The sequence below is a fragment of the Melospiza georgiana genome, chromosome 20 (genome assembly GCF_028018845.1).
Source record: "Melospiza georgiana isolate bMelGeo1 chromosome 20, bMelGeo1.pri, whole genome shotgun sequence".
Classification (NCBI taxonomy): domain Eukaryota; kingdom Metazoa; phylum Chordata; class Aves; order Passeriformes; family Passerellidae; genus Melospiza; species Melospiza georgiana.
Window position 1 is genome coordinate 5,261,780 of NC_080449.1, and position 13,334 is coordinate 5,275,113.

At 48.2% G+C, this 13,334-nt stretch overlaps 1 protein-coding gene across 1 annotated transcript in view; it reads right to left on the reverse strand.

Moving 5' to 3' along the window:
* ASTN2 (astrotactin 2) overlaps window positions 1–13,334 on the reverse strand; it is a 360,946-nt gene that overhangs the window by 141,328 nt on the left and 206,284 nt on the right. The window contains exons 12-13 of the mRNA XM_058038034.1: window positions 10,090–10,256; window positions 6,501–6,689 (exon numbers count right to left, since the gene is read on the reverse strand). Coding sequence (XP_057894017.1) covers window positions 6,501–6,689; window positions 10,090–10,256 — 356 coding nt within the window. The remainder of the gene's footprint in view (window positions 1–6,500; window positions 6,690–10,089; window positions 10,257–13,334) is intronic.

Below are 13,334 nucleotides of genomic sequence, written 5' to 3' on the forward strand. Positions count from 1 at the left end.
GAAGAGACAGATTTAAAATGAACTGGCCAAACTGCCCATCAATATTATGAGAATTCCTCACATCATCCCAGTGACCTGACAGCACAAAGGGAGCTGTGGGGAGGCAGAGCCTACTGGAAGCAGCTGGGGCAGTGCCCATCCCTCCCTGCAGCACCCCTGGCACCTCAGCACCCCCTCCAGCCTGCTCCCTTCCCTTCCCTAAGGCTGCAAAGAAGCAGCAGCTCTGTTTATAAATGGGAATGGGGGGAACAGCATCCTGCAGGGCCTGAGTTGCAGAGGGAACCTCTTGGGAGGTTGCAGTTTATTCAAAGTCTCTGTTTCAACCTGCACGTTCGAAGAATGAGTCGGAGCTCTTCGGTTCTCAGTCTCAGAGTTGTTCATTGCATCTTATCTATAAAATTTTTTCTCCTGTCCAACCGAGGTCCACTCAGCAGAACAGAGGCACTCTGCCTGCCCCTAGGCTCTGTTATCTTTTTGTACTAATAACTACACATAACATGTTTACAATTACTTTCCAATACCTATCACCTATGTTAGACAGTGAGCTTCTACTCTAAACCAATCCAAAAGTGCCACCATTACAGCAGAAGTTGGAAGTAGAGAAGAAGAAGAAAGGCTGGACACACCCAAGTCCCTCCATCTTGTCCCCAAAACTCCTATTCTAAAAACCCCAAAATCTACTTTTTCACCCAGTGATAATTTTATTATTACACTACTTAAACTGTTGAGGCTTTCAGGTCTTCATACAAAGCTGGTAATTTGCTCAATAATCAAACCCACAGGTGCTCTGGGCTGTGTGCCAGGGTCTCTGAGCCCCCTGGCAACTCTGGACCCCCAGAGGGATGCACTGAGCTCCAACAGGAAGGGTGATTACAATTTGCAGAAAGGTGCTTGGCATGGCCCAGCCCTGGCTCCTCCACAGCCACGGAGATGGAGGATGGAAACCTCCTGGTGCTCAGCAGGGAGGGAGCACAAACTTGAATGCTCTCCCTGCCTCCAAACCATTCTGGCTCCACAACACCTCGAAACTCCCTGGGCTCGCTGCATCTCCGCCGGGAGGAATCCAACAGGGGCTGTGTGGGTGTTGCTGTGTCTTCCTGGGGCTTTGCCAGGCTGGAGCATCAGCCAGGATGAGAGGCAGAGGTAGGGATGGGAAGGGGAGACAGCTGCTCCCAGCTGCCATGCACTGCCCTGACATCCCATTTGCCATGCAGCAATAATCCAGCAAATAAAGCTGGCTCCACGAGCAGCATTTTGGGATTTCTCCATATTAATGGCATAAAGGCAACAGTCTGAAACTGCAAACAGCTTTTAAACAAAAAAATATCTATTCCCTCATGGCAAAGAGACAAAACAGAAACAGATAAAGAATGAGCAAACAACCCATTTGGAAAATAATTCCTCAGTGATTTGGGAACGGCACGGGGCTCAGACTCTGCCCCACCGTGAGGCAATGAGGGGAAAATCACTCTAATCTAGTCTTTACTGAGCTTCATCCATGGCTGAGCCTCCCAGCTAGACCGGGAGGTGTGACTGGAATAGATCAGCTCCAATCCCATCTCCTTATTAACCTCACAGAGCACTTAGTTCCTGTTGGCAATCATTTTGAGGAGAGGAAAGGGGTGCTCAGAAGAAGATGGCTCTGAATGTACTTTTGGCTCAGCAGTGGAAGGACCAAGGGAGGCTTCTGGTGAGTGATGGAAGATCCCTCTCCAATCCCCTCCCAAAGTGCCCATGAGGGACTGCACAGAGAAGCATCACTGGAGGAATGCTTTGATTTAATCCTTGCAATAAGGCAGCAGCAGTGCTGGTGCACTCCTCCAAGCAGGAACCCTGATGCTGGCATGTCCAACAGAGCAGCTGAGCACCCCAAGCTCCACACAAGCCAACAGGGGTTATTAAATCACCCCAGGACAGAAGAAGCTGCTCCCGGAGCTCTAACTACTGGAGCAGAGCTGCAGGGATGCTGTGGAGCTCACATCCTGCTGGGCTGTGGCTGCATTGGCACTGAGGGATGGGGCAAAAGGTCCTTGGCATCAGCACAAAGGGCCACGTGAGCAAGGCCAGGCTCTAGGCAGCACAATGGGTGTTATGTGGGAACCCAGGACATTCCTCTGGCTGTCCAGGATGGCCAGAGAGAGCTCAGAGACCCTGGCACAGAACCCAAAACACCTGTGGGTTTGATTATGACCCATGGAGCAATCTCCTCAGCCACACAGCTGAAGTATTTGGATAAATGACCTCTATTAAAGGGGAAACAAAATCTGAAGCAGCACTGACTGCGAGAACACATTGGTCTGAGACCTCCCAGTCTGTGCTGCATCTTCACATCCTTCAGTGCTCTGCCTCCTGAAGGTACCCATGCACATCCCCAGCCTTTCCAGCTGGTCAGATCCCAAAGAGCCATCACTGCTGCACCTGGTCCATCCCACTGGTGGGCTCAGCACGGCCAGGAGGGACCAGAGGATGGACCAGGCTCTGCTCAGTGATGCCCAGCAGCGGGAGCAGAAAGAGGCAATGGGCAGAAACTGCTGCCCAGAAAGTTCCATCTGAACATGAGGAAGAACTTCTTCACTCTCTGTTGCAGACATCTTTCATGAAAAATCCTTTCCTTAGGATTTTTCCTCCTGAGAAGCTGAGACGCCTCAGGGACAAAATGTAAACATTGATTATCTGCTGCTCTGGAATGCAACAGGTGCATCTGTGATTGGCCCAGGTTGGATGTTTGTAATTAATGGCCAATCACAGTCAGCTGGCTGAGACAGAGTCCGAGCCACCAACTTTTGCTATCATTCCTTCCTATTCTGTTCTTAGCTAGTCTTCTGATGAAATCCTTTCTTCCATTCTTTTAGTATAGTTTTAAAGTAATCTATATCATAAAATAATAAATCAGCCTTCTGAAACATGGAGTCAGGTCCTCATCTCTTATCCAAGAACCCCTGTGAACACCATCACAACTCTCCAGTCACCAAGCACTAGAACAGATTGCCCAGAGGGGGTGTGGAGACTCCCTCACTGTATGCAATCCTGTGCCCCAGTTGTACCAGATAACCCATAGTGGTTCCTTCCATGGAACCTGGCCCATTCTGCAGACACTCTAATTAATCAGTCCTGCAGCCCCTTAGGTGGCAAGGAGATCTCTCTGACCTCCAGGAGATGGAAATTCTACAATAACTGGTAAGTGTTGCTCAGGCCAGGGTATGCAAGGCAGCTTTTCCCAGCACAAAGGCTCCCTCCCAACCCCACGCTGACATGCCTGGCAGATTGAGAATATCCTATTTATTAAAGACACTGAAGATGTGGCGACATGGGAAGCAGACACCATTCAAAAGATTGTCACATCTGCATAGCTAACGGATCCCAGCAGTCATAAATCCCTCTAAAATACTCAGCCCCTTGTTCTGATAGCAGGTTCTTGCTCCTACTTCGCAGAAACAGGCTTTTAATCCCTAGTATTAGGCAGCTTCCTGCTATGTTTCAAATGCACCAAATTAAGGGCTTCTCTAACAGCTGGTGTCTTAATGCTCAGAGAGGTTCTTGAATATCTATGAAAATCAGAGGCAAATTACATCTTTTAGTTAATAATTTCTTCTCCATTAACCTCCTTCTCTTGCCTTGTTAAGGGATGATGTAATGGCGCTTCTACACCGTGACCTACCAGCACCCCTGGCAGCCTGGCCCTGGGGGAGGACACTGCATGATGAGCCCTTCTCATCACTGCCTGCTGCTTCTGGAGCCTCACTCAATGGGAAAAGGGCAGCTGTGCTGACCTTCCAGGCTGCTGGAAGCATTTCTGGAGCACGATGTTCTGTGAGCTCCTCATAACACGGTGCAGCCTGCGCCACATGGGCAGCTTGGCAGGATGCTCCTGTTCCAGACCTGCCTCCTCCTGTTGGCTTATATATTACAACAGTTCTATTATCATTAGATATTATCTAGATATAACTCTTATATCAAGCGTTCTGTTGTCTTGCATATTGTCTTATATATCAAGAGTTCTATTATCATTATGCAGCAAGGGTTCCATGTCCTCAGAGTTTCATACCTCCTCAATGTTTCTCATAGGCAGCTCCTCTGAGCACTGACTGCTCCTGGTCCTTGCAGCAGCCACCTGACTCCAGTTCCCACCAATCCACTCTTTTATGCCACTAGTTCTTATTTACTACAGGCGTTGCCTGTTATCATCCAGCCTGCTCCTAATCTTTAGTAATAGAGTCCAACTTCAACTCATTGGGGGATAAGATTACATTCTACATTACCCATACTGTGTCCTCCTACCTCCTCCTGCCCCCTCACTGCTGCTAACTTAACATATCATAACAAAACAATTACAATTATAAACATATTAGACACAAGCACAAACATAGCAGTTACTTCTGATGTATTTTAGCCTGAAAAAATAAAAATTAATAACACCTTTAAGCTCTCTCACAAAGATTAAAAGAGCTACCTTATATTTACAAAGTAAACATAGAATTCTCATTACAAAACCAGAAAACAAAAGTGCAGCTATTCATCCCTTCGTTATACAAAACCCATCACAATGTAAAGAAAAAAAAAATCTCATCTCAATAGAGAACAAAAATAAAAGTACATTTTTTGGTAAAGTCACAAAAGCACTCACTACCCTAAAATTAACCTAGAAAACAAACAATCTAATATAAATAAACCAGTAACACCTAAAAAAAAAAGTACTCTCAAAAGATTAGTAAAAAACAATCACAAAAAGCCACACTAAGCCAACAAACGATCCATAGAATTCTCCAGTGTTCATCATTCACAAAAAAGAATCCTCTAATTTTTAAAATAATTCTAATTCTGGGACTGAAGTGACTGAAACCCAGCAGGTTGCACAAAGAACTTGGCTGTCACTGCACAGCTCCTCATTGGGAAAAGCTTGTCCCCACTGGCCAGCATGTCAGGAGTGGTGCCAGCCCTGGGAAGGAGGACTAAAACTCCTTTTTTAACCACAAAACCCATCAGGCAGAGCCCTGGGGAAGGTGGGCACACTGGAAGGTGCCACCCCAACAGCTCAGGTGTTTTATTCCAAGGGCAGCCCCAGCAGGAATTGCTCCTGGTTCAGCCCAGGACTGCCCGGAGCTGCATCCTCAGGACGCCCTCAGATGGGGAAGATTTGAAGAATCCACAGGATAATCCATCCCCACAGACAATCCTTGTGTGCTTTCCAGGTGGAATTCAGCCCTGAGAACAGGGGATGCATTTGCTACCTGGAAGGAACAAAGCGTCCCTTAGACCCACCAGCTCATCATGTAAAAACTTCATCTCTGCAGCTCTGGCTCTGATAATTCTGATGATTGTGATGATTCCATGGCAATTCTAATGTGAGGGAGAGAAAGCAAAGAGGAGTCTGCTGGGAAAATTGCCTTTGTGTCCTGTCAGTTGTCACTCCCAGCAAAAGCTTTTGCTGATGCAGCTTGTGATGCCTCTGTCATCAGAGCGCAGAAGGCCAGAGCTCAGCTTGAATCCACAGACAGGGAAGTTTTGGTCAGCTGGGCAAAAACAGCTGGAAAAACTCAGTGGGCAGCAGGGGTGAGGACCCACAGGTCCAGCTGAAATCAGAGCAGTGAGGTGTTGGTGCCTGAACAGGACATAAAGAGGTGCTGGCCAGGGAGAGCTGTGTGTGGTGAGGTGTGGGCTGGAGCCTCTCATGACTGTGATTAGTGCTGCTGCTGCTTCAAAACTCAGAGAGCCACCCTGGCTTCCACCTGATCAAAACACAGCTGCACTCAGAAGAACCTGAAAATAAATAACTAAATAACTCACCTCCAGCCCTGAATTCAGCAAGCTCCCCTCTGTGAGCCCTGCAAGGTGAAGGCATTCACCTTCAGCTCATTTACATGGTTTACCATGCCACATCCACAGCTCCTCCCAGTGCTGTGATGGGGGCACTGAATAAAACCAGCTGGCACTGGCAGAAAACACAGCAAAGGAGATGTTCTGTTGCACCACACACAACCAAACAGCTCATTGCTGCAGGATATTATGGAGATGGAAGAGATCAGTGCTCAGAAAGAGATGAAGCAACACTCACTGCAAAGGAAATGCTCTTTCACACTATACATAACTGGTTTGTTGCAGGATATCATGGAGATGGAAGACATCAGTGATTAAAAAAAAGATGAGGCAACACTCACAGCAAAGGAAATGTTCTTTCACACGGCACATAACCAGTTTGTTGTTGCAGGATATCATGGAGATGGAAGACATCAGCGCTCAGAAAGAGATGAGGCAGCACTCCTGAGAAAGGCCCACAGAACCCAGCTGGATTTGTCTCACCCTGACAAGACAGAGCAGCCCAGGAGGTTCCTGTGCTGCTGCCAGAGGGAAGGATGAGCAGGTAGGAAAGCCACGGGTGCTCCTTGTCCTCCTGCTCTCTTCCCCTCATGAGCAAATCAGAGATGCTGGCTCTGTCCCACCGGACCTCAGTCCCATCTCCCCACCCTGATATTCCCAAAACTCGGAGCAGAACCAGGACATACCTGAAGGTCATCTGGAACACCTGGCCTTGGTTGACGTGCTGGCTCCTGTTGTTGTAGCCGTGCAGCATCTCCCCAAACAGGGTGTCATTGAACTTGGCATCTGCCTTCAGGCACTTGGGGCCCTCACAGATGTCAGACAGCATCAGGCAGGACTTCCCATCCGGGGCCAGCTTGTACTCCTCCACACACCTGTGGGGCACCATGGGCCACGTGAGATGAGCCGGGCACACAGCAGCCCACCCCAGGAGCTTCTGCCAGCCCAGCCAAGCACCACCAACACCTGCTGCAGCTGTCTGGATGTGTGAAGGGTCACAGAGCCCAGATCCTCTGCCCTGGCTGGGTTGGGTGACAGTGAATGGGGTCACAACCCCCTCTCTGCTGTAGCACCATGGCTCATCTGCCTGCAGTAGTGTTGCAGATATCTTTTATGGAAAATCCTTTTTTGCAGGATTTTTCTTTTTCAGAAGCTGAGAGGCCTCAGGAACAAAATGTAAGTAATAGTTATCTGTTGTTGTGGAATTCAACAGGTAGATCTGTGATTAGCTTATGTTAAATGTTTGTAATTAATGGTTAATTACAGCTCAGATAGTTTGGACAGGCAGCCGAGCCACAAACTTTTGTTATCATTCTTTCTTATTTTATTCTTAGTTAGCTCTTTGATTTTTTAAAAATTCTTTTTAGTATAGTTTTAATGAATATATATTATAAAATAATAAATCAAGCCTTCTGAAACATGGAGTCAGGTCCTCATCTCTTCCCTCATGCTAAGATCCCTGTGAACACCATCACAGGGCAGGGCTTGGAGCGCCCTGGTCTGAGGGAAGGTGTCCCTGCCCATGGCAGAGGGTGGAAAAAGAGGAGCTTTCAGGTTCCTTCCAACCTAAACCATTCCATGATTCCATGCTGGAAAGCAGAGCTGAGCCCGATGTGTGTCTCCTGCTTGGGTACAAACATTCCCCACACCACAGCAAAGCAAAATCAAGCTCCTGCCCCTTCTTCCACCTAGAAATACCCTCCTGCAAGGAAGCAGCTCCAGCCTGGCTGTTCCTCTGCTCTCTGATCCCACTTTCAAGCCCATTCTGAGTAATATTCATATGTTCATCTTTGACTGGCAGGAAGGGAAACCGAGGCAGGCAGCAGGGATGTGATTTAACTGCAGACACTGAAGATCCCGGTGGAATCTTTTGTAAATGTGCCTTCCTGCCTCTCCTCCTCTTCCACCAGCCTTTTTGTCAGTTCCCACCACACTGGGCAACCTCTGTTCCCTCCCTGCTCCTTCCTCCCCACAGCCCCAATGCTGTAACACCAACCCCACCTCTACCCAAGCTTGCTTCCCTTTCCCCTTTACTGCATTTTACTGCAAGCAAAACTCCCACCCGTCTGTCACACTTCTCCTTGCCTGTTCTCAAAGCACAGCTCAGCCTTGAAAAGGGATTATGAAAAAATGAATGGAAAAACAAACAAACAAAAAACAAACAAACAAACCAGGGAAAGAGCCTCTGTCCTTGAGGATGCAAGGCTGAAATGCAGATTCGTGTGGGTGGAGACCATGGAATGTCCCCAGATTTTCTAGACCCTCACCACAAAGGGTGCTGGTGCCCACATGAATTTCTAACCCCTTCTGATGAATTTCTAACCCCTTCTGCTGAATTTCTAACCCCTTCTGCAGGCACAGAGCAGAAAATGTGCTCTGTTTTGGTGACTCAGTCACTCTGTGCTGCTAAATAACAATAAAAAAGGCAGTGGGGGGAGGAAAAAAAAACAACAAAGCAGCAAAAATGGGATAAATAAAGAAGAAACTGGCACAGGCAGAGCTCCCTGGGCTGCTCTTCCCAGCAGTCAGAGCTGTGTGAGGTCTTTGCTGCACCTGCAGGCATCGGGACTTGACGGATGCTCCTCGGAGTTATTGGTAGCAATTCACTCCCCTTCTTGCTTGTGGGCATTTTCTTTCCAAAAGGGATTTTTTTTTTCTCCCTTTCTTCATCCTAATCTGTCACACTGGGACATGGAGTAAGTTCCTGAGTGTGCCTGAGAGTGTGAGCCAGCCGTGGGGCTGGGGCAGGCGATGGATGGCTGCAGCTGTGCAGCATAAAGCCAGATCATCACTGAGCTCCTTTTAGAGCACGCTGCAGCCAGGGAGATTTTCCTCAGAGAAAATGCTAAACTGTGTAGGATTATAAGATCCCGGCCAAAATCAGGGATGAGAGTCTATTTTTAAGGGAGGCACAAGGGAGGGCGGAAAAAAAAAGTAAATTTTAAAAGTAGTATTTTTTAAACAAATCCTACACCTTCCCCTCCAACACACAATGTACAATTTTTGGGTCCCTTCACAGTGAGTCATGGATCACACTGTACTGTCACACAGTGGGGGAGAGAAGGAAGGTGCATCTGCTCACACTGCTCCTCACACTTCCCTCAGGAAAGCCAGGTGCCTCCATTCCCTGCTGGAAATCAGCTCCATCAGCAGACTTTTTCTTGGACACTCAGCTCCAGGCTGGGCTGAGATGGGTGGCACAGGAGGTGGCAGGGATGGAGATTCACAGAGTTCACAGAATCACTGGGTTGGAAGAGACCTTCAAGACCATTGAGTCCACCCCAACCCCAACACCTCAACTCAACCCTGGCACCCAGTGCCACATCCAGGCTTTGGTAAACACACCCAGGGATGGGGACTCCACCACCTCCCTGGGCAGCCATTCCAGAACTTTATCACTCCTATAAAAACCTTTTTTCATAATATCCAACCTAAATTTCCCTTGGTGCAGCTTGGGAGGAGATAAGATGAATGAAAGTCATGTGGCAATTCCCACAGGAATTACTGGAACGTCATGGAAAAGACAAGAATTTTTGATTATAGGTAAAGACAAAAGCAGTATTTTGGGGCTCATGATTTATCCATCCCTTGTTTTAGCAAATTGTAATGAAAAATTAACTATTTTAGCTCAGGCTTTGAGCCCACATTGGTAATTCCCAAGAATACTCCAATGGCCAAGGCTACTGCTTTACCAGCACACACCACAGAGCAAGCCTTGCCAATACAAGAGCAGCAGGTGTTGTTTGAATGTGCAGATATGGAAACTGCTGGTTTTTGGATAAAGGGCATTGGCTGTGATCAACCACAGATAAGCTGCAGCTTGAAGTATAGTAACAAAACAATAATTATAGGAAGGGGTTGCTCATTGAGTATAGACAATAGTACAAGTATAGACAATATAGACTATAAAACAATAATTATAGGAAGGGGTTGCTCATTGAGGAGCCTTGGAGGGGACTGACTGTGGAAGAGGTTTTACAGCAACTTCTGAGAGCCAGAGAGAAGTTTGATAAGAGGATCCACACTCACACCTGAAAGAATTTCCTACCAAGGTTGTTGACACAGAAACCAAGAAAGAAAAAAGGATAAATAAGAGAAAACCTGCAACTGCCTGTTCCAATGAGCACTTTGTCTTTCCTGACCAATGGGTAAAGTGCAAACTGATGAGTTTTGTAAGAATGTATAAAAAGTATGCATTCTATAACAAAAACAGTTTGCAGTGCTGCTTTGAAGTGTGACCATCTCAACCACAACCACTGCCTAGAGGGGACTCACCCACAGAACATGAAGATGGTGCTGGAGGAGGGGTCGTGGGGCAGGGGCAGGGTCTGCTGCAGGCACAGCTGCTCGCAGCCGCCGTTGAAGCCGTCGGAGCAGTCGATCCCTTTGGAGTAATCGTAGCACCCGGTGCCATCCTTCATGGGCCGCAGGTCCTCGGGGCACTGCAGAGACACAGGACACAGGAAAGGTCACCTGGGCATCCGCCCCCGCCCTGGAGTCCCTGTGACTCTCAGGGTGTCACAGACATTTTGATGAAAAATCTTTCTCTTAGGATTTTTCCTCCTGAGAAGCTGAGGGACCTCAGGAACAAAATGTAAATAATATTTATCTCCTGCTGTGGAATGCAACAGGTGCATCTGTGATTGGCCCATGTTGGTTGTTTCTAATTAATGGCCAATCACAGTCAGCTGGCTCAGACTCTTTCTCTGAGCCACAAACCTTTGCTATCATTCTTTGCTATTCTATTCCTAGCCAGCCTTCTGATGAAATCCTTTATTCTATTCTTTTAGTGTTGTGGTGTGCTGTACTGTCCCATTTTGGCCTTCCAGGTCATTTCCCCAGGTGTGCCTGTACCTCTCTCCCTTCCCCCTTGCCCCCATGCTGAGTGAGTCCTGTCAATCAGGCTGAACATTCCAGCAAGGCGTCGTGTGCTTGGTCAAGTTCAAAGGATGCCCCTCAGGCCTGGGGGTTATTGGCCTGTCTGGGTGTCACCTTCCCCTGAGACCCTGCCCCTCTCACCTGGTTGGTGCTCACCTGTACCTCCCCTCCCCCTGTCCCTGAGCTTAAAAAGGTGATCAGACCATGCGGCCGAGGTTCTGTTGGAGCAGTTGCTCACGTTCAGACCTCTGTAACCATGGAATAAACCTCTGGACATTAAACCCTCCAGCAGAATCCTCTCCTTTTCTCTTCACCATCGCTTGAAGCTCTCCTCCTGAGGTAAACGGGGTTCCTAACAAGCCTGGACTTGTTCAGTGCCCAGCTGCAACCACCAGCAAGCCAAGGTATCTCTGGGGTGATACACCACAGTTGCTGCCTTTGGCCCAGCAGCGAGGGTCAGACTGGCCCAGGCACAATCGAACTGGTAACATTGGGAGCCTTTTCCCAATATTTTAGTATAGTTTTAATATAATATATATCATAAAATAATAAATCAAGCCTTCTGAAACATGGAGTCAGATCCTCATCTCTTCCCTCATCCTCAGACCCCTGTGAACACGGTCACACTCAGGGCACAGCCCATCCCAGAGCCAGTGCTGCTGAGCTCCTTTTCCAGCTGCAGGAGATGAGTTGGTCCTGAGTGATGGATGGGGTAGCATCATCTCACATCATCTCACACAATCCTTGGGAAAGGGGCAAGGATTTGGTCTGCTGCCAATGCTTTCCCCCTCATCCTCCCTCTGGAAGAGGGTGAAATCCTTGGGGCAGCAAAACACAGCAATAAAGCCTCAAGCCAGTTCAAGGTAAAACTTCACAACCTTCTGTATTTGCTCCCTGTTCCTCCAAAATCCACTGCAACCCAAAAATAAACACCTCAGCACCTGGGACCAGCCCAGAGAATAATCTCAGTGCTTGGGAATGATCTAGAAATGCACCTCAACCCATGCCAGGCAGGTCAGCAAGCATGGCCCTGGCATCATACCCAAAAGGATCTTGATGCCCACTGTGGGCAGGACTAGCCCATGGCAGAAGCAGGACTGAGCTCATCAGTTTTCCACAGCTCAGGGAACCAGGGCTCTAATTTCTAATTCCAGTTCCCCAGCATGTTTTCCTTGCCCCAAAAGATAAAAGCCAGCAGATGGCAAATGCCATGGATAAATTGTCACCCAGATTAAAGCATACTTCCATTTTCGTTATTTATCCCTTTTCACCAAACAGACATGCACACAAACAACAGCAAAAAGGCCAGTCCTTGAAAAAATAAATAAATCTTGTCTGGGAGCAGCTCATAATTAAAAATGCATTATGGAATTTCTTGAAGATGAGTTAGACTGGAGATTGCACAGGTAGTGATGAAGGCAGCTTATAAATGGCCTCTGTCAAGCAGAAGAAAGGTTATAAAACTGCCATACTTTGTGCTTAAAAAAGAAAATCAGTTTTCTATGTGAGCAAAATGCTGTACATATTAATAAAAGCTCAGGAGACCCTGGACCTTGTGTTCACTGACACAAGCAGGGTCCTGATGGGAGATGGGCTCCTGAGCCTCACTCACTCTTTGCTATTTAAGAAGCAAACAGGGACAGCAGAAGGGGCTTTAGGGACTGCTGGCCCACTCTGAGCCATCACAGAATCCTAGAATGTTTGGGTTGGAAGACACGTCTCAAGACCATCCACTTCCAACCCTGTGCCATGGCAGGGACACCTCCCACTGTCCCAGGGTGCTCCCAGCCCTGTCCAGCCTGGCCTTGGGCACTGCCAGGGATCCAGGGGCAGCCACAGCTGCTCTGAGCACCCTTCCAGAGCCTGCCCACCCTCACAGGGAAGAATTTCATCCTAATATCTAATCTAAACCTCCCTTCCTTCAGTTTAAAACCATCACCCTTGTCCTACCCTGCTGTGAGGTTCATCCCCATCTTTCTCTCCACCTCCTAGACACCCTGTGCCACTTCCCTACAGCAGCAGCATCAAAACTGCTTCTGCCCCATCTGCAGCAACTGGGATGTGCTGATCTCTGTGCCAGCTGTCCCTCAGATCCCTCACCGCCTCCTGTGCCCTCAGCTCTGAAGTTTGCAAACCTCAGCAGCATCCTTGGGGACACCAGGTAAGGGAAGAGGGGAAGGCACAAGGCTTTTCCATCCAAAGGATCCTGGCAGCAAAGTGCTCTGGAATGGGATGCTGTCCATCCTTGCAGAGCAGACAAGGTCCCAAAGACCTCTGGAATTAGCAGCAGGAAGCAGCAGAAGACCTGGGAGCAGGAGCCTTTCCAGATGCACACACAGAACAGCAAAGGAGGAGAGGACACTGAGAACGCTGGTGCTTTCCACCACCTTGGAGCTGTCTGGAAACAGCACCAGGATGAGAGTTTGTGAATCTGCAGATACAGCTCTTATCTGCCATGCTCTCCTCCTGGTCTGCTGTAAGAGCAGAGCTGTGCAAACTGGCAGAGAGGATCTCCCTGGAGGGCATCAAAACTGCTTCTGTCCCACCTGCAGCAACTAGGATGTGCTGATCTCTGTGCCAGCTGTCCCTCACATCCCTCACTGCCTCCTGTGCCCTCAGCTCTGAAGCTTGCAAACCTCAGC